The sequence below is a fragment of the Acomys russatus genome, chromosome 15 (genome assembly GCF_903995435.1).
Source record: "Acomys russatus chromosome 15, mAcoRus1.1, whole genome shotgun sequence".
Classification (NCBI taxonomy): domain Eukaryota; kingdom Metazoa; phylum Chordata; class Mammalia; order Rodentia; family Muridae; genus Acomys; species Acomys russatus.
In genome coordinates, this window is record NC_067151.1 from 32,446,646 (window position 1) to 32,472,753 (window position 26,108).

Below are 26,108 nucleotides of genomic sequence, written 5' to 3' on the forward strand. Positions count from 1 at the left end.
TGGTTTTAGAACAAGATAACAGCAATAAAACCTTTATTTAGAGAGTGCTTGCTCCCCAGCATACAGCCCATCAGCACAGTTGTCGAGACAACCAGGGATGTTCACCTGCACCTTGGTCAAGATTCTGCAGCAGGTGCATGTGGCCCCTCGATGCCATGGATGCTCAGGTGCGCTGTCGGCACCCTTGCACAATCTGGAATCATTTCTATCCCTCAGTGCCTTCTGAAGCTCTTCGGCCTACCCACCAACTGTTTCTGAGTACAGGGAGCATGTGACTAGGTGGAGTTTCTCATACCACCAGGAACACTGCCAATGACTATGTCCTACCGTTCCTCATGCCTCATCATCTGTGTTGTCTCTCTAAACCTGCCCATTCCTTAAGTGGCCTCACTAAAATGAGAGAACCTTCAACTTCTATCTATCCAAATCCTCAGGGCATCTCCAAAGTGAATATCAGTACGGAGCATGTAGACCGTGTGGTGAATGATGGCTCTCACCCCAAAGAGTTAGGTAGAAACATTTCCAAAGAAGAGGAGCCATCATGCTCACAGCCACCATGATCCATGTATGCAGTGTGGTTTCCTGTACCTATTGGTCAGCTTTGTGTTTGTGTAAAGAAATGTCTGAGACAATTATCTTAGAAAAGGTTATTTGGGCTTATGTTTCTGGAAATTCCAAGGGAAAACTGGGCAAGGCCCTTGCTTTGGGCCCCTGACAAGAATGATCTACCAGAGAAGGTGCATGTGGCTGAACAAACTAATATCTCAAGCCAGCAAGTGGAAAGAGGACAGGAATAGTGTCCCACAATCCCCTTTAGTGGTATGTCCCCAGTGATTTAAGGACCTTCTCTAGGCCCCATCTTCCATTGGTACCACCATCTTCCCCTAATATCGTACTCAGAACCATGCTTGAGCACACTGGCCTTTGGGGGCAACTACACAGTTGGTCTTCCACGTGTGCATGCTCCACCAAGCAAATCATGGATTGGATTTTTTTTTTTTGAAGTTTTATGTGTAACTAGGGGTGGGGCATGGTGTCAAGGGACTTGTTTAGCATGTTTGTATTCCTTAGCTAAATCCCCAGAACGAGCAACTTAAAATTCATCAGTGGGACAACTGAAAGAGGAATCATTTATTTTGCCTCCTTGCTTTCAGTCAATGATTACATGACATCATTGCTCTGAGGCCTGAGGTAAAGCAGAGTACCCCCCCCAAGCAGGAAAAGATGAGAAAGAGGAAAACTGGCTGTTCACTTCATGGCATCCAGGAAGCAAAGTGAGAAAAGAATCTGAAACAAGATAAGGCCAATAAAGTCATGTCCACAGCAGTCTCTCCTTCTAATCAGGCCCTACCTCCTGATAGTCCATCCAGTATGAATGGGTCCACTCATTGATGAGGTCAGTGCTCGTGGTCAAGCACTACCAACAGGAGACAAGCCATCTAGCACACAAGCCATTAGAACCACTGCAGATCCAAACCATAACGTGGGCTACAGTGTGCTATATTAGTTACTTTCCTGCTTCTGTGACAGAACATCATGGCCAAGGCAACCAACAGAAGAACAAGAGTTTGAGGCTTGTGATTCAGGAAGGGAAGAGTCCATTATGTCAGGGAGCTCTGGCAACAAGCAGCAGGCATGGAGTGGGAATCTGAGAGCTCACAGCTTGAATTACAAGCAGGAAACAGAGAGGCAAATGGAAGTAAGGCAAGGTTACATACTCTCAAAGCCTTCCTCCTGCAAAACCCTCCTAAACCCCATACAGCGCCACCAACAGGGAACCAACTCCTCAAACACCCGAGCCTATGAGGGACATTCTCACTCACTCACATGCCCACAGGCACAGACCTGTTTCTTCATCGTTATTATTATAATAACGTCATATAACTACAGTTTGCATTGCCATTGTAGCTTATTTGACCTAGAGGTGATTTTTTTTTTTTTTTTTTTTTTTTTGGTTTTTTGAGACAGGGTTTCTCTGTGTAGCCTTGGCTGTCCTAGACTTGCTTTGTAGACCAGGTTGGCCTCAAACTCACAGCGATCCAGCTGCCTCTGCCTCCCAAGTGCTAGGATTAAAAACGTGGGCCACCACGCCCAGCTAACCTAGAGATTATGTAAACTGTACATAGAAGGCTATGTATTGGCTATATTAAATAGTATGCCATTTCATAAGAAACTTCAGTGTCCATGGATTTTGATATATATGGTGTGATGTGGAAATCAAACCCCACACATCCCAAAATACAAGTGGACACTCAGTAGTCTGTGACCTCTGAGAGCAAATCTGGTTTACAATCGTCTTTCAGTAAGGGCTTGAGAAGTCTCTGAACTGTTCAGCATCACCACAAAGGACATGCAACCATTTACAGAACTGACCAGTAGTGTCCAAGGTTATAATCCACATAGTAAAAGATGTGACTGCTGAAGAATAGGTGTCCCCATATGTCACGTGAAATACAATTTCTAGAGACAGTGACAATGTCCTTTATGTGAACAAAAAGGCATTGTGTTTCCTGACCATTTAGGTCAGATCATCCCTCATATTTCAAATTGTGGTTCTTAACTGACAAGGATGCTGACATCAACTCTATGGGATTTCATCATTTGTTTTTCCTCATGGCACATTTCTACCATTACAAAAATGTAATTCCAATTTTTAAAAAAACTTAAAATTTAAACTGGAAAGCTTTTAGAGGACTTTGTTCCTCACTCCCTGCCCCTACCCTCTCTCCATACACAACATTCTTTAGCTGGGTTTATTTTGACCCTGGCAAGAGAAAAAAAAAAGCCAGTCCTGTAATTTTCTGTTGTTTCTCTTTCTGTTCTTCAGCCCAAACTTCCAGAATTAAATTAATCCCCAGTATGGCTCAGGGAGCCTCACTCTTCCCTGGGCGCAGGTGGCCTGAGATTTCTGCTATCAGTGACCATCTTTCAGGTTCCACAATCCTCACATTATTGTTAGTTCTGTATCACTCTACATCTTAAAGTGAGTTTATTCTTTCTTTCTTTCTTTTTTTTTTTTTTTTATGACACAGTGGGCAGTTTGGTAGAGAGTTGGGCTTAGCATATTGAGTTTCCAACTAGTTTCTTGCCGCTGTTCTCAGGAGCCATGCTCATTTACTCATCTTCCCCTGGCTCTGGTCACTGGTAGAAGTTTTCCATGATTTTGTCACAAATGGACAGAGTAGAGTTAAAACCCAATGTCACTTATGGGCATGGGAATAAATCACCAGTATGGAGACTAGGGTTCTGACATACACTACTTGGTTCTCGAAAGGGTTTTCTGTCGTTTGAGATACTCGGTCTGGATTGGTTAGATGAACACTTGGAGTTTAGACACGTTCTCAAAGAACAAATCCCACCAAACTAGCTCTTATTTGCTGAGCAGCTACTCCATGTTCCTTAATAATACACGTTCTAGTTGGTTCTCGACAGTAAGAGAATGAGACAGAGTAATGGACAACTCCATTTGACTGGTTAATAATATGGTATGGACTAAGTTCCACAACTTTCTGAGATGCCTTCGTTGGCTCTCTCCAAGCAGTCTAAATATGCTATCTAGTATATTTCTAGTAGCTGGAAGAATCCCAAGTTAGCGTGATAAGACTGGTTCTGTTGTGCCGGTAGCTGGAGTTACAGCAAGCAGTCCTGGTCCCTGTGACAAACAGCACAAGAAAATCCTAAAGCCAACATTGGAATTCATAACTAAAACTCAAAAATGGCTATATTAACAACGTGTACCATCTGGTAACTTTCTGTTTTGACCACTCACTCCTGCTAGCTAACTGAACTTCCAAAATAATTGTTTTAAATTTATGTAGACTCTAGAAGCCCATGATCTTAATGAAGAGCCCCAGTCACCCTGCCTTCATTACAACCCTGAGTTTTATTTAAAATTGGAAGAATCTATAGATATTTAACAGCAATTGTTGGACTAACTAAGAGTTTTCAAATGCTGTAGTTTATGAAATAAAAATTAGCAAAACAAAAAAAGAAAAGGAGAAAGAAAAGAGAAAAAAACTACGCTGCCAGTTGGCTTTGCAAACTCCAGTTTTGTGTTGTTCATCACTCTGCCTTCAACCCTCATTGCCTGGCACATAGTGGGCACTTGATAAAAATGTAACTGGAGGCATGCCCATAGACCAGCCACACTGTGGTGATTCAGTTTAGTTGCTAATGTGCTGCCAGAAGACAAGGAGGATGTCCAAAATCTAGGACAAACTCCAGAATATACTGTCAGTTGTGAGGACAGCTAATTTGAGATTTTCTTCTCTGGCTCCAAAGCTCTGCTTTGTGAATTAAAACCTCCACATCCTGTGAATGAACTTGTTGTTTCTGATTGTGTCTTTGGTGTTATACTGCTGGGATTTCTTTTTCGTTCCTTTGAATTTGTGTTGAGAAAAGCCTATAGGAGCAGGTTGGTTGGGTTTTTGTTTGTTTTATTTATTTATTTTTTTTATAAAAGTTTTTGTTTTTAATTTATTCACTTTACATCCCTGATTGTAGCCCCTTCCCTCATCTCCTCCCAGACCCACCCTCCCACCCTCTATTAATTTTCTTTCAAGAAACAAGCCTTACAGTGAGGTATTTGGACAGGCCAGAGCAGTGCTGCCAAGTAACCACAGGGAGAGAGGGGACTGATCCTCAGTAGGTCACAGCCCGGACTCCTTCTCTCTCTCCTTTTTATTATGGGAAAAAAAAATGAAGAGTGGCCACACAAACTTATACACCAAGGCACAATGCTTGTCTTCCTTCTCCTCCACTTCCTCGTCTTCCTCCTCCCCTTTTCTTCTTCCTCTTCCTTATCCTTCCCTTCCATTAAATCTTTCCTCTTCATTTTCTCTCGGTTCAATGTATGAGGCTCTTCTCTGTGTTTTATATATCATTTCTAGTCTTGTGGCATTGACAGTTGTTTCTTCTTCACTAGGCAATAACAACACCTTATTCAAAGTAGATAAGGGAAAAAACAAATTTTGAACTTAGAAAATGACAAATTACATGGATAGAAATGTATATTGTCAACGTGAAGCCAGGCATCAGGGTTAGATCGAATTGTGAATTCTTAACTTAAAATGTGGTGTGTGTGTGTGTGTGTGTGTGTGTGTGTGTGTGTGTGCACTTGTGTGTGCACACGTGTGTGTGTGTGTGTGTGTGTGTGTGTGTGTGTGTGTTTCTGAAAATTAACTCCAGGACCTTAAGAATACCAAGCATCCCCAGACTCCATTCTTTAACTACTACAGAAGAAAACATTCAAAAGGTCAACATATTTCAATAGCTGCCAACAAAGAGAAATGTGTTACTAGCATCATTTTATGCATGATAGACTAAAGAATAAAAGTTTAGACTAAAGAATGAAATTTTAATGTACTACACATATTTTTTTTTACAAGCCAATAAAGGAAAGGCTTTCTCAATCTCAAGCAATCAAAGGCCATTAATATGTCATTGCAAAAGAAGAAATACACATGATATGTGTGTTTTAAAAAAAAATCTGCAACATTGCTGGCAGTAAAACCACTTTGGATTTTTAAGCAATGATATCTTAGTTTTGTTTAGAACAGTTCCAAAAGAACAATAATGCCAAGCCACGACAAGACGCAAGGAAAACAACCATACACTGATGAAAGCATGATTTCAGTGAAACACTAGATAGAGCACAAGAGCTTTTAAGAAGAGCCGTGGGAGCTGGAGAGGTGGCTCAGCAGTCAAAGCTTGAGTTCCCACTACCCACATGGCAGATCACAACCACTGTTAACTCCGGACCCAGATATCCGATGCCCTCTTCTGGCCTCCATGGGCACTGCATGCACACGGTACATACACAAGCACATAAAAGTAATTTTTTAAAAAGATGATTTAGGGCAAAAAATTGCTTATCTTCTAACCCACTCATTCAGCAAATAGATTTGAGCACTTGCAATGTATTCTTTTAGTTACTAAGGACTGAATTTCAAGTTTCAAGGACTAAACGTATATGAAGAAAATAATCAGGTGACTAAATGCTCATTGACAGTGGTGCTACTGGGTGATTATAGTAACAAAATGCTTAAAAGCAGTTTACTTTAAAGTTTAAGTGCTTAAATAAACTAGAGTATTCCTGTGGTAAAATGCTTAACAGCTTCCAAATGTCAGGCTGAAAAGGCCCATGAGTTGGTTTGCTTTTCTGTTGCTGTGATAAACACCATGATTGCGTACAACTTGGCAATAGAATGGTTTATTTGGCTTTTATCTATGCCAACCACCGTCCATCACTGAGAGAAGGCAAGAGGGGAACTCAAGTAGGTCAGCAACCTGGAGGCAAGAACTGAAGTGGACACTGTGGAAGAGTGCTGCTTACTGGCTCCTGCCTCATCAGCTTGCTTTTTTATATCACCCAAGGCCACCTTGCTCAGAGATGGCACTGGCCACAATGGGCTGGACCCTGACATATTGGTCATCAATCAAGATGTCCTAACTCTCAGGTCAGTCTGATGCAGGCATATTGTCAATCGAAGTTCCCTCCTCCCAGATGACTCTAGCTTGTGTCTGGTTGACAAAAAATTAACCAGCACTCCTCCCTCCCCACCCAGAAACTACTAAAGAAGAAAAGGGTTAGCTACAGGCCAGTATGGAGATTAACTCCATTGTGATTTTAAAATACAAATGATTAGAAAAATATTCTAGAGCTTTCAAAAATGAGGCGTCATTTGACCATGAGTCATTGGGTGTTCTTAATATACTTTATATTTTTCAATGTAATATATTAACACTACAAAACCTAGGTTTTAATTATTAAAGATGGATTCCTGCAAGCAAGACATTGTGTGTTTGCATGTCATAATTAATCCAGACCTTTTATGAAGAGAAAAATAAGAAATTCTTCATTATTTGCAATACTTAGCACTGAGTTTAATGAACACAAAAGCTGAGAATTTAAATATAGAAAAGATTATTTTTCATCCTCACAGAAAGAAAAATTATATATATATGAAGCAAGCTCTCCAGCAGCTTCACGGTGATGCACTGAAAGTCACCATGTCTTTGTAAGCAGGGTGATAACACCTGATTCCCAGCGTTACCCCTATGTAGTTCCCACATAGCATACAGATGCACAGTTATCCCAGGAAGGACCCAGGACGATGTACTATCTAGGGAGGCGGAATCTTCCATCACAAGAAGGAACATGGTAAAATTACAAAAGCACAGATAACTGAAGGGGTCCGTGGAGAGAAAACCAATAAAAGCACCCCTTTATCAGCCTATTCCAAATTATTCACAATATTATTGTAAGTAATGTAAATTTGGAGGCTTGGCTGTCTCCCCCAACCCTCATGTGTCTTCTCATTCTTTACCCCAGAATGTCGCGTGGTGAAATCCACTTCTTACACCAAAATTGCATCAGCATCCCGCAGGGGCACAACCAAGAGCCCAGGACCTTCCCGGCGAAGCAAGTCCCCAGCCTCCACCAGCTCAGGTAAGGCCTCTCAAGCCTCGCCAGCAGCTGCCTGGCTTCTGACGCAGCCGAGGGTGTGTGGAGCAGAAGCGTGAGGTTCTCAAGCAGGCGTCGATTCTGGTTTATAATTTTAGAACATGTTCAAGCGGATGAACAGATTTGCCCAAGTCTAGCATGTTGGCTGTAAAGAAAAAAAAAGTCAAAGTTAGAAAAACACTCATACTGAGACTCAGGAAATGCAGAGTGGATGCAGACGGTAGCACTTAACCAGCTGCTCCACCTTCTACCGGCTTTGTCTCTCGGGCTCTAGAAATTTCCACTGGGGCGTTGATTCTACTTGGGGCTAGTTTACAGGGGGTTTCCAGATTGTGTTTGCTGAACCTGTTTCTCGTGCTTGTGACATTGGCCAGGGTTACCTCGTATGGCTCTGGGGCTAACAGCAATGAGATTGGCGTATGGGGAGGTCTGCCACCGCAATGACCCTGGCCAGGTCAGTCTCTGAATGAGCTCATATGTTGGAGCTGGAAGCTGCTGTGTTCTGGGATAAAAAAAAAAAAAAAAAATCTTATCCCCGTTGGTATTTCCTTTGATCTCTTTAATTTATTAATTTTTCTGTGGATTTTTGTTTTTTCGTGTATTCATGTATTCTGTTTTGCAGTTATAACTTTTTATTATTGTTTAAAGTCTTATACACTGATATATAAATTGTATTCATTTTCACTTTCCACTTCGTCTGGTATTAAGACAAACATAAGTCAGTTATAAGGTGTTGGCTTTTGGTCTCAAGTATAAAGTATTCATTATGATTTAAGAATACAAACTTTGAATTAGAAATTATCAATGGTAAGTACGGCAACACAGCTGTCACCTGATTTCACAATAGAGGGGCTCTTCAAAGTAGCTCGAAAAATCTTCGGACCCATGGGAAGCCTTTTCAGGCTCCATGGTGGCCGGGAGGGAGCTACAAAAAGGCTCAGGCTTGGCTGCCTTAAAGGCAGCATCAGTGCTCTGGTTCTCTGAGACTCACATTTCCAGTGAGATCCCAGGAAAGCTCTTCACCCCCCTGCCGTTTGTTCCACAGTCAGTTCCCAGAGGCCACTTTCTCCCTTGACACTTACTCTAATGGGGAAAGCAGACACTGTCCTTTTCCCACAGTGTGGCTTTCACCATAGCCACTCAGACAGAAATATGGGCTGACAAGAGCATGGCTGGCCCTTGAGACAAGCTCAGATTGCCGAGTTGAAGTGTGAGCTGAGAGCTCCTTGCTCAGCCCCATCCTTCTAGGTGGATAGACCCTAACACAGCACTTTTCGAAAGCACAAGACTCAAAGTTTAGAGCTCATGAGAGTTGCTTGGGAACAGGTAAAGTTCGACATGATGACTCCTGCCCCCTGGGGTGCTGAGGATAAGAATCTCTGCTTTAGCATCTTTCAGGGGGTTTCAATTCAAGAGTCCATTGTCACATTTCAAGCAACAGTGAGGTTCTCAGTGGTTCTCAGGCTCATTACTACCACCTGAGAACACGTCAGCCTTAGAGAGCCTTGAGCATCATTTCAGATCCACTGACTCTGGAACTCTGGAATGGGGCCATGCAGGCTAGAGTTTCTAGAACATTCTGGATAATTCTGGTGCATACATCAGTTTAGGTACCACTTGACTTCAGTAACAGAAAGGAAATAAACAGAGAGAACTCATTTGACTCTGGATAGCTGAGGAGGAAAGGCGTAGCTTGATAAGCCTCACAGAGATGGACTTCCGTCTTCATCTTTCTTGTCTATAAGCTGTCATAACCATCCTAGCACTAGCTGCCATAGGAGACCTCTAGGTGACTCAAAGCATGGCCACGCTCTTTATTGCTGTAAGGCCGTTTCTGAAATTGTTACTGAAAGAATTTAGCTTGCCCACTGTCTGGTGACAAGCATAAGGGCCTAAGTTTGGATACCTAGCACCCACATAAAAAAAAGCCAGGCATACCCACATCTGCCTGTGACCCCAGCATTGAGGGACAAATATGAGCAGATCCCCAAAGCCTGGTGGCCAGCCAGCATCGTTGAAACAGCCTATGCTTCAGGTTCAGTGAGAGCAGGAAACCTAACACCCTTCTGGTCTCAGCATGTAAGCATACATGCCTACACACATACATGTTCATGCATGTGTCCACCACACACACACACACACACACACACACCTGCAGACATACGAGCTCATACAAATGCACACCATACACACACACACACACACACACACACACAGAAAACTATAATATGAACTGATTTGATTTAAATGAAGATCAATAGATCTTTTTGCTACATAATATGGAAAGTATGAGGAAACTAGATATGCCTAACTTGAAATTGCATTGTTGCCATTTCCTTGAAACTCAGAGACTTCAAAATGCAGACCGCCCCCCCCCCCATCTTGGATGTCTTACAAAGACATTGGTGCTGGAGCAGGAGATTTGTGTTAGAGCTTTTATCCCATGGAAAATACATAGACAACTTTTTGTCAAGTTACATTTCATACTTTGAATCTCTGTCTTCATAGACTGCCATGGCAAACATAAATGAGCCTCCAGAGGTGTCCTACAGCCCTCAGCTCATCAGTGAGGGAGTGCACCACCCGCTCGTGACAATAAATGTTCAATAAGAACAGACAGAGACTTTCTGTGGAGGGTCCATGCTGGCTGCTAGAGATGTGAGGGAGAACAGTCAAAAGAGAAAAGCCTTAGCTCATGAATTTCTCCTGTGACTGAGGGAGAGAGACAGAATAAGAGTCTCTGTAACCCAGGCATAAAACTTACTTATATGTGACTCCAGAAATCCTGCTATTTTTATTTATGCAATTTGAATTTTACATTTCTTATGGATATGTAAAATATTCTATGCAACATATGCAGATGAGACCAGAATCAAAGCTGGAGGAGTGTAGAGAATCTTAATCTGCTTATTAAACTAATTCGGCAAGTTCTATTGATTTCTATCAGAGTCCAAAGAAAACTGCTAGCTGTTAATCTTAGCTCTATCCTTCGTCAGTGCGGAGACTCGGCTATCTGCACTGTATGAAGGAGCGTTTCTGCTTTGGGGCTTCAACAGAATTATTGACGATAAAATTCGCCAAGAGCCTAGTGGTTTATCTCCTGTGTTTCCATATTTTCATGTATCTAAAGCCTATTCCTGCAGCTATTCTCTTCTCACCCATTCAGAGTGTGCTCAAAACGGGGCTCAGAGCTCTGAGCCATTATCATGACTTAATGTTTACTTGGGGATAGCATCTTGTACCAACTGCCTTATGTAACTCCTCATTGTTAACACCAGGTTAATTAGACACTTCCTGAGCGTCTGCCACATTCCAGCGTGCCTTAGGCTCCAAGAAGATAACAACAATTAACCCACAGTCCTTGCCAGGAAAATTCATTTGTATTCTAGGTGGGTGACTACTGTTATGGTGTACTAAGAAATGTCCTGAAGGCTTAGAGGATGGCGAGAGAGAGCATCATTAACCCAGTCAGAGTAAGCTTCTTGGAGACTAGGATTTATAAATTGGGACTGGAAGAATCTTGCAAGGGTAGGAAGGGACAGAAAGATGTTTTCTCCAGTTGAAATGAAGGCCATAAAGCTATGAAAGTATAAGGAATAGTTGCCAGTCCAATAAGGAACTGAGCATGGTGGCACATGACTGTAATCCCAACACTCAAAAGGCTGGAGGAGTATGAGTTTGTGGGAGTCCTGGGCTACACAATGAGAGTGTCTGAAAAACACAAAAGCATAGGATGGGATTCTGGAAAGGTCTGGAAAACATGCCATGGCTGAGTTGCATGTCAGATTGCAGAGGGCCACGAAGGCATGGTTCTTGTTGTAGGTATTAGGAGGTGAAAGGGGACTTTAAAGGGTTGTCAAAGACCAGAGCTGGGTCTCAGCAACAGAGCAACTCTATGTGAGGCCAGGGAGGCTCCATTGTCACCCTGGGAAGAAATCAGCAGAAGAGGACTGAAACCTTGTTGGAAACAGAAGATAACTTGAAAGGACTGTAAACTAATGAAATTAGCCAGATGTGGGCATGAAAGCAATTTAGAGAGAGATGCTACTCATCCAGTGGGGCAGATTAGAGGAATCCAGAAAACTATGAGAGGGAAGTGATAGCCAAAAGAGCAGGAATATGGAAGTGGAGAGAAAGACAGGAATGATCCATTCTAGAAGCCACCTAGCAAAGAGTTCATAGGGACTCCACAGTGAGGATGCAACTAGGAAGTAACTGTTCAAGCAGCCAAGACCACGTGGCTGTAGGGCTTGCCTAGGAATGTTCTCCATGATTTCATGATTAGGTTGCTCCAGTCTGGCCCCCAGGCTGAGGTAGAAGAGGATATGCTATTCCAATTGGTGGATGGAGGCTCAAAGGGGCATCTTTCCATCAGCTATGATGACCCAGGTGCTAAGACCCTCACTATAGCCAAAGCCTTGTACCAACTGTTAGAAACTCAAAGCTTTTATCATTTAACCTATTGGGTGCATGGTACCTTCTGGGTAGATGCTGGCTGTGTGGATGGACTGAGAAATACTAGGAACCATGTTCCTCTTCCCTTCACCTCTGCTCCTGCTGGCCCTTCCTTCCCATCACTACCAGTAGATGATCTCTTCAGTGTCATCAAAGCTCTTTCTCACCTATAAATTTAAAATTAGGAAAAAGAACTGTCTCCTTTCCCTATTGTAGTGCCATCTTGGTTTGTTTTTTCTGAGTCTATATGCTTTCTCATTTTTCTTTTCCTACTCCACCCTCATAGTGTGGTAAACAGAAATTACAAATGGAAATACTTTATAAAATCTTTCTCTCTCTCTTTCTCTCTTTTTAACAAAAGTCCTGAGGGTCAAATGGAGCTTCAGGCACTTTGCCTCTTACACCATAAACATCTTCAAATGAGCATAAAGCCTTGAGAACCCATGGTGCCTGTTTGTTCCTGAGTAACTTAGGTATTCTAGCAAGCAAAGGGTGGGGAATTGTAGTGAGTATGAAGCGAGTTTGATGTGTAGTTTCTTTTCACATCTTTTACATTGTAGAGCACAGACGGCGATTCCCCTTCTATCCTCTTTTGTGTCCACCCTTCATAGCAAAATTCAGGTCTGTGTTCCCCGAAAAGGAAAAGACAGATCAAAAGTTCCTGTGCACTCTGATTCTGTTGCAAAGGACTGAGTGGAGTAGAATAGGAAGTGTCTAACCACTAATGTCACTTCAAGAGACCTTTGTATTTCAAGAATATCACATGCAAGTCTTTTCAGCCCTCTGTGCCCTGCTCCTCCCGGAGAGAAGCAGATATCCTTAGTTGTCTCCTGTGTGCACTTCTCAAATATTTTTTTTTTCACTCAGGAGAGCCCCTCCTTCAGCAGAAGTAGTGGGTTGTTTCCTCCCCAACTTTCATTTAATGACTAGTTATGTGCAAACTCCAGCATGTAGTAATTCTAGCTGATCACGTTTATGCCCTTCTGCCTCTCCTGGGTCTTCTTGTATGGCCCAGGGTCTCCTTGACTTTTCTGTGTATCCCAGCCTGATTCAAATACTGTCCTGTATTGAGTTCATGACTGCTAAGTTTATAGGTGTCTACCACCATACCTGACTTTCCAATTTATTTATTTATTTTCATCTTTGACAGTTTCATGTATGTATGTGATAAACTCTGGTTCCATTACTCTCTGTTATCCCCCCTTCCTCTCTGTTAAGACCTTTATTCTCCCACATGCCCCACTCTACTTTCATACCTTTCTATTTATGTGTGACCCATTACGTTACTTAGAGCTGCTTGCATGAGTGTGCGTGTGGGTGGGAGGCCTTTTGCTGGAGCATGGAAAACTTGTCCATGGCTATGTAGCTGAAGAAAGTGACCACTCTCCCCCTAGCAATCATTAGCTGTCAGCAGTCCCTTGGGGAGGCTGGGACCTCTTCCATGATGAAATGTTGACAGGCATAATCTTGTGTAGGTCTTGTGTGGGTAAGAGCAGCTTCAGTGATCTCATGGCTACAACAAATGCCAGGTCCAAAAGATGTCCTTTAGGCACCCCACCACCACCACCACTCTCCCTCTGTCTCTTCTTCCAGGATGTTACTGAGGCTTGGTGTTTTAACCAGTTATGAGTCTCAGCACTAATGGCTACCAGCTGAAATAAGTTTTTCAGAGGAAGGCTAATAGCATTGCCAATATATGGACATAAACATGACTACTTTAGCAGAATTATAATAATGGGATCTCGCCATGGCCTACAGTTTCCCTGGCAATCAGCTCTTGTTACCAGGTTAATGGTACCAGGCATGAATTCCTTCCTGAGGTACAGCCTCTAATCCTATTAAAAGGTAGTTGGTTATCAACCGTAACATTCATGCCACTATTGCAGAGTAGGCACATCTTGCTATGCCTGATCTTATTATAGCTCAAAGAGTTCCCAGCTGGGTGATGACTTTCCTCCCCCAGCAGCCTGCATAGCACCTCCCTGATATCATTAAAAATGAGATGGATGCAATAAATGTGATATGGAGAAATTTATTATAGAAGCAAAGGAGGAAAGGAAGAGAGGATGTCGCAGGGGACAGAAAGACAGGCACAGAAAGAGACAGAGTAAGAGTACTAGAGAGAAAGTAAGAGAGAGACAAGGTGGCAGGTAGGCCCCTTTATAGTCTGGCACATACTGGCAGCAGGTAATGATGTCAGAGGTTGCTAAGCAACCTAGAGGCAGCTGCTTATGTGCCAACACTTCTAGAACCATGAAAGCCAGTGTCTTAGTTACTTTATCTCTGCTGTGAAAAGACACTATGATCAATGTAACCTATAGACAAAAGCATTAGTTGGGGGCTTGCTTACAGTTTTAGAGGGCTAGTCCATGATCACCATGGCAAGAATCATGATGGCAGGCCGGCATGGCACTGGAGCAGTAGTTGAAAACATATATGTTACTAGAAAGATAGAGGATGAGGTGGGGAGCTTGGGGTAGGCTAAGAAACCTCCTCCAACAAAGCCACACTTCCTAAATAGTTTACCAACAGGAAATCCAGATTCAAATATGGGTGCCATTCACACCACCCACAGTCTGCTACCAGTAAAGAAGCTTCCAGATCAGTGCCAGCTTGATTTATCTACACTCAGTGCCCATCATAGGTAGGATCAGCAACAGGACTTTACCATCACATTCTGGCAGATGACCAGGTCAATGGCAATCAGCTGTCTTGTTTTGGGTATCAGTGGCGCTTCCTTGACCAACAGCTCCTGGGGAAGACTCCACAGTGGCACTAGAATTTGTGTAGCTTCTGGAAGGAGCATTATAGCCTTTATTTTTCTTTTCGGCATTTAAAAAAATTATATTTTAATTAGCTTACAAAATAGGTCTCAATATAACTTTTTCATACTTCCTTAGTGATGTTTATCTTTCCCTGCAAACTGTCCCAAATCCTTTCCCCCAAATCCCTCTAGGATCCACTCTCCACATTTCTTTTATGTTTTCCCCTCACCCCCACTTTCTTCCTTTAGACAAGATATCTGGTCATGTCAGGGACATAGTAAAATATTTACTCAAGTGAAAATGAGAAACAATTTACCTCTCAATTAGGCTCGCACTGAGATTTGTCTAATGTCATTACCAGCTTCAAGGTGAAAATATTCACCTTGGTGTCTGAGAGCCCTAGGAATCCAACTGAAGAGAAAAGAAATCCTTTAAGCCCATAAAAAAGTTTCTTCATTAGTGCACACAGAATCTCAGGCCATTTATAAGCAGTGAATGATCAGATGTTTCCAAAATCTAGGATGTTTTAGGAACTTTCATAGTCAATAATAAGCGCCCTGCAGGAGAGGAGGTTTTTGCGTGTACCATGTGGGCTGATTTGGTTGATATGACACCTCAATTTGTGGTTTCAATTATTAATAAAAAAAAATGTAGACTCTGCTGCTTGAAATGTTGAAGGGAAAGGCGGATTGAACTCAGGTCCTCAGACTAGTGGCAAACGCCTTTACCTGCTGAGCTGTCTTGCTGGCCCTGCTTTGACGTCACTGTAAGGGACAGCCTCGTGCCCAGCGTGGCTGTCCTCTACCACGTACTTCCCCGTGTGAGCACTCTTGAGAGAGTCCTAAAAGGCAAGTCTGGACCCTTGGCTCCTTTAAAAATCATTCATTAGCTTCTCATTGCCTATTAATTAGAGAGTAAACTCTCTGCCATGAATTTCGGCACCCTGCACCCTCCGCAGCCCCTGCTGATGCCTCCCCCCTTCATCCATGCTGTTCCCGCTCTCTCTCCATCTCAGCTTATATAGGTCCCTCACCAAGCCTGTCTGACCAAGCATGCCTATGAACTCAGCACACATTTCCTCGTTGTGTCTTCCTCGTCTTGTGTGGTTAACTTCTTTCCCACCGCCTTCTCCACCAGCTACAGGCCAGCCTAGATCCAGTTAGTTAGAAATTCCTATCACAACACCCCAGGCTTCCCCTCTCAGAGCGCCTCATTGTAATAAGTGGTTCTCTGATACCCCTATGTCCTGAAAGTCTGGTGCAGTGAGGGGAGGTGAGAGCAGGTCTATTTGTAGGTTGTGGATGGTATTTAGATCTCAGCCTTCAGGTTCCAAATTGCTCATCGCCTATGATTCAATTGCCTCATCTGCAAAGTGGGGGGGAGGGGAGGTGATAATACTGCCTGTGTCATAAAATCATCATGAGTTAAATGAGATGATATATTTTAAAGGTTCAAATTGACTGGTAGACAGAACATACGTCTACCATAAGCTGAGCTATCCACGGCATATGCACTTGCTCAACAGACACTGCTTGTTTGTGTTTGCTCAGAGAGTGTGCCGCAAGTCTGAGTTCCACCCCTAGTTACCTGTAGAATCTCGAAGTGGGCAATTTGAATGTTAATTTAATAAAAGGAGCCTTCTTTCTATGCCAACCACTAGGGGCAGTATCACTTCCATTGATAGGTGTAGATTCAGCATCTACCATAGTGCTGAAATCTTGACCTGTTTCCTAGCCCTTAGAGACCACTGGCTGAAAAGACCAGTCCCGTAAGCCATGAACATGGGACTCTTTGAATAAAAACAGCCCAGCAGCAAGCAAGCAAATTAAAACATTCACAGCTTGCTGTTGCGCTATGCAAAAACATCAGTGCACAACCGCCCAGAAAAAGCTTTTTAAGAAACGTCATCAATATATTCCAAAGGGAAAACTACCAATTAGTACAGTATGTGGCATCTTAAAGATCTTTGCAGCAAAGGACAAAGGGAACCAAGGAGATTTCCCCTCCCCTGGCCCATTAAGTTTTTATGAGAACTCGGTTTATAGAAAAAAATAAACAAACACACAGACTTTTGTGTATCCTTATCACCTGGAACTTGCCAGGCTTTGGGCAAGTTATTGTCATTTTTGAGTCTTGCGTGAGTCACTGAGTTGCCTGCCCCCAGAGGCGCTTCCTCGTGATTCAGTGCAAAGGATTGCACCGGCTGGGGCTTCCGGAGTGAGGAGTGAGTATGTGTCTGGTGGGGGGTTGCGGTGGCAACGCGTTGGCATGAGGCTTAATTGACACCTTTGATGTAGCCTAAGACAGAGCCCGCACCTCCCACTGCCGCTGGGAAGACGTCAGCCTTACGCAGGAAAAGGCATCTGCTGATGAATCCTGCATCTCATTCAGCCGGCTCCCTCCCGAGCAGCCTTAGCCATCCCTAGCTAATCCAACTGCTTCCTGGTCTGCGGGTGCTGGGCTTGGTGCTGAGGAGAGGCTCTTGCTCTTGTCAGGTCACACACTAAGACTGTGTCCATGTTAGAGCTCATAGAAGGTAAGTGGCATGTACTGCCGGCTCATCCCAAGGCACCCTCCAGAATAGATGCTTCTCCTGTCTGAGTCTTCTCTCCCTGTGCATCTGCGAGGTTGCCAAGTTAGAGTGGCAGCCTTTGATGTCTTTATACAATCACGTCTTCCTCTTCGTGGGGTTTGTGTTCTCAGGGGTAAGAGAAAAGAGCTAGAGGAAAGAATAGCCCGGTTCCTCGGCTTCATCTCAGCAACTCAGCTTACTGACAGTGCTTTCCACAACTTGAGCGTTGGGTAGAATTCCAGAGTTTGGGACCTGTTGGCAGCTTTTTATCAGTTCAATAGCAACAAAGACAAACTGTGTGGGGTTTCTCGGCATCTGTGGGCAATTATTTTGTCCTGTTTGGGGCAGACACATCAGAATCAGGCTGGGGGGAATAGACAGGATATAAATGAATGTAAGAATGTCTAAAAGTGAGTGATTAAATTATAAAAACACAAAGGTATAATTTTTTTTCAAGTCTCTGGGAATGCCACCTGTGACCTGTTTCAACAATATCTCCCACTGGGTAACTAAACTAAACACACACACACACACACACACACACACATACACACACGTCTCAAAGCCTTGAACATACTCATGAAAATCTCTCTTGGCTCAAATAAAGCCAGCAAAGGAAAATTGTGCAAAGTACATTTTTAAAAAAATTACATAACCTGCTGTTGTATTAAACACAAGGGTATCAGAACAGTGAATGTGTAAAGATGGTTATTCCCTAAGGCTTTTCTTCATGAGTCAGATAATGGGTCTAATTTTTAACTGATGTCCCGTCTAAAACTGTTTATTTCCTTGAGAAGATGAACTGTTGTGAAATGTTTTAACTTGCTGTTGTTCTCTCTGTGTGATTCCTTCCTTCTAGTTAATGGAACCCCTGGTAGTCAGCTTTCTACTCCACGCTCCGGCAAGTCACCAAGTCCATCGCCCACCAGCCCAGGAAGCCTGCGGAAGCAGAGGGTAAGGGCACAAGCAAGCCACCTATTTAAAATCTGTCTATGTTTGGGTGCAGTGTGGCATGAGTGCTATCCAATAATGCTGCTCTTCTGGGGAGCCAGGGGGAGTGGGGGAGGATGACCAAGCCAGGGAAAGGGGTAACCAAGTTGTGGTTCACTCGTCGTCACTATAGTTCAGCTAGAACCCAGGTCTTTCAATTTCCACAAATTTTCCCAGTCTTAAATTGGAGCAGAATGTACAGTTGCTGCTTTCATTTTTAAATACTCTCTTTCTTGTTCATAATGCACGCGTTTTATTATGTTTGCAAGTGTCCTTAGTTGTAATTAGTTTCACTAGATGCCTCCATGGAACAATCAATGGAGGTAGCATCCTGGTGGAAGCTCCTCAGTGGCAAGCAGGATGGACCAGAGCACCTGGAGAGCCCATTCAGCAGGACATGGGAACGTGGGATACTGGTTTTGTGAATAGACCCACACTGAGCACATTCTCTTACATTTATTTTGAGCCTCCTGTATAATAGCAGAGAAATAGCCTGAGCTTAGAGATGAATGTGTAAAAGTTACTTGGAAAAGGTGTCAGCCTCTCCAAGGCTAAGCAAGGGGTTACATTAGCTCTTCATCTGGAATGAGAAAATTACTCAAATCCCATCACTCCCTATACTGCTTATTCATCCCAGTTATACCAAAGCTTTAAGATGAGAATTGAGAAAGGGGAGGGGTGAGGGCATCCTGGAATGGGTAGATGTCCCACCAGGGTCCTGGTTTCAGAAAAGAGATGGGGGATTATGTTTACTTGGGTGATTTATATGATAATGATGCTTACTGAACAGTTTAATAAACATGTACTTCTTGGAGGCTACTGCATTTAAATATCAGAATACTTGAGTTTAATTTCTTTTATTATGTATTTAAATGACTCTTCAAAAATTAATGAATTTAAACTCATCAAATATGGAATTTCCTCTCTTTTAAGTTTCCTCTTTCAAGTTGTATCTTTAAGGCTGCCAAAACCACCAGCCATTTTTAAGTGGGAGCCAAAAAGAAATCAGCCAGTCTGCAGTCACTTTGACTCTCTTGCCTTAAATATCTTTTTCTGCTGATTCTCTGAGCATTGAGTTGAGCTCTTTTAGTCCATTAGAAGCGTGCGATTTTGTATCTGCTTCTGTGTTCAGTGGTGGGATCGTTTTTACTTAGGGAAGTCAGTCATCCATCCTGAGTGATCTTGGGAATCCTTAGGGAGCTACAGAACTGGCCACATTCATTCACTGTCCTCACAGATTCTCCTTAGGTGAGGGGAGGGCTGGTGTGGCCGTGCTGTACTCACAAATATAGCCAGTGGGGTTCCGTGAGGTAGAAGCAGCCAGGGATCTATCACAGAGAATTTCCCAGGAGCTTTCTCTCTCTTGAAGGGTTTGTGTGCTTCAGAGCAGACAGAGGAACCGAATCCCTTTCATCCATTGAACTCAGCCTCAGACTTTACTGGTATATCTCAGGTTTAGTTGTTGAGCCTAAATTCAGAATGACTGAGAATACTCGAATTGGGCTCAGTTGTTCTTTGTTAGCAGAATGGGGCCAGAATTTGCATCTTTTTCTTCTCAGCTTCAGTGGCATTTTCCATTCAACTGAGGCAAAAAAAAACTTTCATCCAGCTTTGCAGTCATTGACTTACATAATTAACACTTTCAGCACTTCAGAAAAGATGAACAGGTATGGCTCTCCGAGAGATTTTTTTCCATCTTGCCATTTAAACCACTGGTACAGCACTGTCATTGAGGGAGCCAATTTTTTTTCTCATTTACTTTTAGAGGGACAAAGAGTTTATCACCATCTGAAAACATTTATTAAACACATGTTGTAAGCATTCAAAGATGTTTAGTTTCTAGGAATTTGAATTAGCAACATGTATTCAAAGATGGTTCTGTTCTCAAGCCTTTGAATTTATGAGTACCCTCCATCCATGTACCATGGAGACATTTCCAGCTGCTTTAGTGAGAGATGCTTTCATCTTTTTGTGTAGACAACTGCATCAAATAATTCCTCCCGTTAAAATGGGACCAGAATATCCCTAAAAACTGGTCCTGTTTCAAATTTGGTTAATATTCTTTTCAAATGTTTGGCTACTTCTATGCAGGAAATACTAAAATAAGTGAAAGATGGCTTCTGCTAAAAGAAGACACCTCAAAGATTGAATTAATTTCTTTTATTGCAAATTAGAAAACAGTAGCCACTTCTAATTTTTTTCTTTCTGTGTTGCCTAGTAGCATACCCAGAAAATTAGTTGACACACTCACACACACACACACACACGCATGCGCCTTAACATACATGAGCAGAAACTAATTTTTTGAAGGAGTATTAAGATATATAACTTATTTCTTTACAAGTAAAAAATCTGTATTCTACTTATGTTAACCATATTTTAATAAGCTGTTTTTCTTCCCTTAAGATCAAGTTTCTAAATAACTTCCTTTGACATTTAGAATAGTCATATGAGAGACAAGCCTGCATGTCAGATTTCTTTCATCATAAATATATTGGAGACAGCCTCCCTATTTATACAAAGCACAATTACTTAAGTGGCTTCCTACAAGCAACTGCCTATCCTGAGAAGTCAATTTTTGAGGCTCTCTTTCCATCCATAAACTTTTTTTTTTTTTTTTTTTTTTTTTTTTTTTTTTTTTTTTTTTTTTGGTCCCCTTTCTTAAAACACCATGAAAAAGTGTGTTGTGTTGTGTAGGTTGAATGAAGCTCCCGTTACACTCCCACATCAGTGACTTTTGTAGATTAACTGATCCATCAGATGGTGTAGGAGTGGGTGGCACAAAACTGGAAAAAAGCCAACTGTAGACACTTGGTCGAAATGAGCCGGTTGCTTGGCTACCAACACTGAGATGTAGTAGCAGACAGGAAGAAGGGGAGAGATGGGTATTGGAAAGGGGACGTCAATGGGCATAACCGAGAATTCTTCCGGTTACTCAAACATAAAACTGTGGAAGGGCAGTGTGTGCAGGGTTCACACTGTGTGCAACGGCACACTGGAATTACTACCCGGAATATCCTGAATGCCAGCTGCTGCATCTGATAAATTATTTTGTGAGGTAAGCACATTCTTGTACCCAGAATGGGAAGAAAATGTCCGTGGAAGAATTGCCCAGGCATTGAATAGCACAGGTGGTCTTGGCAGGCAGCAGGGGCCATAACTCAACTGGATGCGAAGGAAGGCAGGAGGTCATGGTAGCTCAGGAAGGATTTTCGTGCCAGTGAAATGAAATCATCACGTTGCCTGTGTTATCTTTTCTTTTATCCAAAGTTGATGGCTTGAGTAGTTCTAATGATGTTAGAAGCCAAGGACCCATCCCTTTCCGAGTTGCTCCTCAGAGAGCAGCAGGGAACCCGAGAAAGACAAGTAAACGAATCTGTCCTGCCCTTCATCTTACAGGACCTGTACCGCCCCCTCTCGTCGGATGATTTGGACTCAGTAGGCGACTCAGTGTAAAAGACACAATGGAGCGATGTGTATGGTTTGTGATGGGATAAAGATTTCCCATTTCCTAAGCAAGCGTCTAACAGCAAAACACACAAAAGAGTTTTGCATAAATAATTAAGTCATACAGAAGCGAGTATGCAGACATTTTCTACTTATGGTATTTCTCTTTGAAAGAAAAAACCTTTTTAAACTATCTCCTCCATTTGATGTAACTGAGGAGAGTTTGAATACAATATTTGCTTCATCGCTAAGGGTTTTATGAGTAAGGCTGGGTTCTAGATAAATTTCATATAGGAATCCAATATTGAGTACAAGAGCCACCCTATGAGCCAGCATTTCTGAGTCACCATTTCTAGAAATGAGTTTTCTTTTTAATCAGTAAGTAGTAATATAGATACAAATTTTCTGTACTTATTATAAAGAAAAGTCAAACAACAATAACAGACATGGTTTTACCAAAAGGTACATTACAAAAATCAGAAAAATAATATAAAAACCCCATGATTTTTGTGAGTGGGTAGGTCTGAAAGGGGTGGAGAACTCCTGTAAAAGACGCCTCACAAAGACTAGCAGTAAGCAGTAAGAATCCTCTCTGTTTTGGTTGTCACTTGGATTTTATTTTTCAATATTATCTTTTATAAAAAAAAATAGTTTCGGCTACATGGAAACATGAATAACTTAACATTACTGTTAATTATATGCTGTTCCCCTACAGCAGCAAATATATATCATATACATATTATATATATGTATTTCAAGTATGTAAAGTTTTTGACCTAAAAAAAAAAAAAAGACTTGTACTTCTTTTTTTTTTTTTTTTTTTTTTTTTCAAAAAATAAATTCAGTTTGAGAATTGAAATTCTTCTAAATGGTGCTTGTACATTGGACTCCAGATACCCAGCACTCTCTTCTGATCATCCCTGGATCTTCTTGTTTGGGAAACTTTCATATGCAAAACTCCTTTTGTGTCAAACCAAGTGTGTCTATGATCATAACCCACTGTTAAACATTAACCTACTAATTCCCTCTTCTAGTCCTCTATTTTCAAAAGTGTGAGTCAGCTTTGCTTAAATGTAAAACAATTATTTTTAAATCTAGATGTTAGAAGTCAGTGTGGTGGATGATGTATTGTCTTTAGACCATACCTGTGACCGTTTCTTTTTACTAGCTCAAACACTAACAATTTAAGACTTACAAAGCATGGATTTTATATTCTCCAGGCTTGACGTAGCTCAGTAGGGTGACAGATTTAAAATGTATGGTGCCATTTGGAGCCTTTTACTTGAAATTTCTTTCAAATTTTCCTTGAAAACAATTTGAAAATGCCTGATTCAAGATGGAGAGGAACTCCCTTGTCGTACAGTTTCAAATGTTATTGATTTATTTCCCTCAGTAGACTGTTCAACTAGCAAATTTTCCCATCTGGTTTATAGTTACCTATGTTAGAATCTCACTTGACAAGTGAATAAAATATTCCAACTGAAGAAGAAAAATAAAACGTCCAGGCAGCCTACCAGCATTTGAAAGTTTAGCCAAGTAATAATTAGTGCCTCATCACCCTGTCTGTTAGGGAGGATGGCACTTCCTTGGCATGCTATTTGAGAACTTTAGATGGATCCCTCCATCTTGAAAGGACAGAAAATAATCATACCTGTTCCAGACTTCAGATTTTAAAACTGTTTCCAGTCGACATGAGGAGACTCCTGCTGAGATCAAAGGACTGCCTTGTCTCAGCTGAAACAGTAAACATCTGTGAGGGTGCCTGTGCTGTCTGTTGCAGTGTTACGTCTTTGTAAAATGCATTACTTAATTTAGTTGAGCCTGTAAAAGATTAGTATGTATTTGACTAACCTGTCAAAAATGCAAAGAAAGCAGTGGGTCAGATGGTCCCAAACAAAAAATAAATTTCAGTAATTTCAACCCCCCTGTGCAGTCAATCTTATGGACAGCTACTGCTTAAAGAAACCTAATAAATGCTATTGTCTCTGTGTAAGTAGCAGATACTGCCAATTGCTATAAAGTCCGTGGCTTTGTTTAGACACAGCATAAATAGAGCAGACTTGGACTAATTGCCGGTAGGTATTATGGCCAACTTTCCATTCAAGTAGTTTCAGAGAGATGCTATTCCATGGCATTTCATCTTTGAACATACGACTTTTATTAAAGGATTGTTCAAGGGCCATATATCTCATTTACTTTTGAAACTAAAGTTCCTCTGAGATTGAAATAGCATACTCCGAGATCTATTTCTATGCAGGGAATAATTCTATTATACTGAAGCAGAATGTTTAAACATCCAACCAACAACCCAGTCCGTTGGTAAAAACCCAATGGGTAATTTACAGTCACTTAAGATGTGACTGCTTTTGGAATTCTTTTTACACCATTAGTCACTGACCTTTAAGAATGACCTCCTGAGCAGGAGAGGACTCCATCCAACTAAAGTCATATGCTTTTTTTCCCCGCTGATAAGGCCCTAAATGTAAAGTAGGCTGTGTCGACCTCTTCAGGCTTTTGCATTTGTGTTTGCAGTTTTTTTTAGACATAGCTAAAAAGAAAGATGTTACAAAGAGTTCCCTGCTTTCTGCATTTTATAAGCCAAAAGCCCAGTGAGACACAAAACTTTTGTGGACTCAAAAGCCACATGGACTAATTACTGTCTTGACTCATCGTTTCAGCAGCAAGTCTGTACTGTCATGGGTTTCTAAACTAGAAGTTTGAGGTCCACTGATTTGTACACACACCTGCATGCATATATGAGGTCACCTTAACACTTCAGAATCAGATCCCATTTTCTGCAAACATCTGGGCAGCTCTGGTACCCTACTTGTGCTCCCTGTGCTAACCAGCAAGGAGACTTTTCTATCCTCTACTTTGCATTCATAGCTGGCTGGTTTTTATTCCATTTAAAACCACTGACGTCTAAAAGCCTCATTAAAAAAAAAATAAATGCGAATGAAAATATTAAGAACAATTCTAAAAGATAAATCCATATATTTTATCTGTTGAACTACTAAGTTTTTTTTTAATGGTGGCCATATATCTATACAGGTGTGTAGGTGTTGATGTGTATTTGCAGGACTCAGTGTCTGTGTGGGTGGGCCCATGTAAATATTTGTGTCTGTATATAGAACGTGAAGAGTAAAGGATGATGTTTGGGGTGTGGCCTTCTAAGTTACTGGCTCCTGTAACTTATGTGTAAAGTTTTACATCAGAAAGGTGTGACACACATAGTAGTTGACACATAATTAAGCTCAAAATCATTTTTCTACATCTGTGTGACGGAGCAGTTGCAAATATCCACATGTACTGATTTATCCAAGATTAATTGACATCCAAACAGAAAATTGAAATCCAAGCAAATCCAATCTTGCATTGATTGTTAAATGTAAATACTCATTGATGTTTCTGTTGTAAATTCTCGGTGTTTAGTCAGTAAACCGATTGGATGCAATGACACTTTCCTGTTGTGTGTGTATTGATGACTACAGCGATTACCAATCAATATTCTCTAAACAAACTGATGGCTAGACTTGTAGGTAGTTAAGTGCTATGCTGAAATAAAACTAGGAAAAGTAGAAGTAAAATTGACTTGAAGTTTAGTTACAAAGCCAGGTTAACATGTAAGGCCACCCTGTGTGTTCTTTTCATGGTAATAAACTGTTAAAATATTTTGAAGATACTTGCTGTCTGTGTGTATGTGTGTATACATGAGTGTATACACACTTGAAAATGCTTATTGACTGGTTTACTGTCTGTGTACATTTGCTCATTTGTGCCTATCTGCATTAGCCTTGCCAGCACCTCTAACTGTGCATGTTAGTGACAGCCGTGTTTGGTTGAACGAAGCCACAGAGAAATCATGTGGAAATTAGAGATACAGTAAATTAATTATAACAATTGCCTGATATAGCATATTAAACTGTCAGCTGAAAAATATTTGTAATTCTGTGCCTGCGACACATGTAGGGAAAACTGGAAAATCTGAGGCCCTCACTATAATCTTAAGAGTGCATGACATATGGTGTCTTTAAATGTATTTTATTGTAATAAAAGGTGATAGATAAATCCTGAGGTAGTGTGAGTGAAGCATGGAACACTAGGTTTTTGTATTATATATGGCCACATGATGTTTTTTAAGTCAGGGTAGTAGATATTTGAAAATTAATAGGCAAAGAATATGGAAGCTAATTTTACTGTCATGTGTTTTTGAGGTGTTTTCACTCATTGTCACACAAGGAACTTAGTTCCCATTTTTTTCTGAGGACTCTGAAACACTATGAATGTTATGAAGTTGGACTTTTTTTTTTTTTAATATAAAGGTTGTACACCATTTGCAATTAAAGTTACTTGGATGTATATCCTCTTTTTTGGAGAAAACAAGCAGATTTTGTATTAAAATGGTTTAAGCAGC

At 41.5% G+C, this 26,108-nt stretch overlaps 1 protein-coding gene across 9 annotated transcripts in view; it reads left to right on the forward strand.

Annotated features, from left to right (window-relative positions):
• The window catches only part of Dclk1 (doublecortin like kinase 1), a 274,218-nt gene that overhangs the window by 185,691 nt on the left and 62,419 nt on the right, over window positions 1-26,108 (forward strand). For 5 of the 9 annotated variants that reach the window (XM_051157153.1, XM_051157154.1, XM_051157152.1 and 2 more), the window contains exons 5-6: window positions 7,334-7,450; window positions 18,117-18,211. In XM_051157153.1, the coding sequence (XP_051013110.1) occupies window positions 7,334-7,450; window positions 18,117-18,211 (212 nt within the window). Of the gene's footprint in view, window positions 1-7,333; window positions 7,451-16,994; window positions 17,222-18,116; window positions 18,212-21,646; window positions 22,170-26,108 lie in introns of those variants that run through there. The other 4 variants (XM_051157159.1, XM_051157158.1, XM_051157160.1 and 1 more) reach the window with 3 other exon arrangements.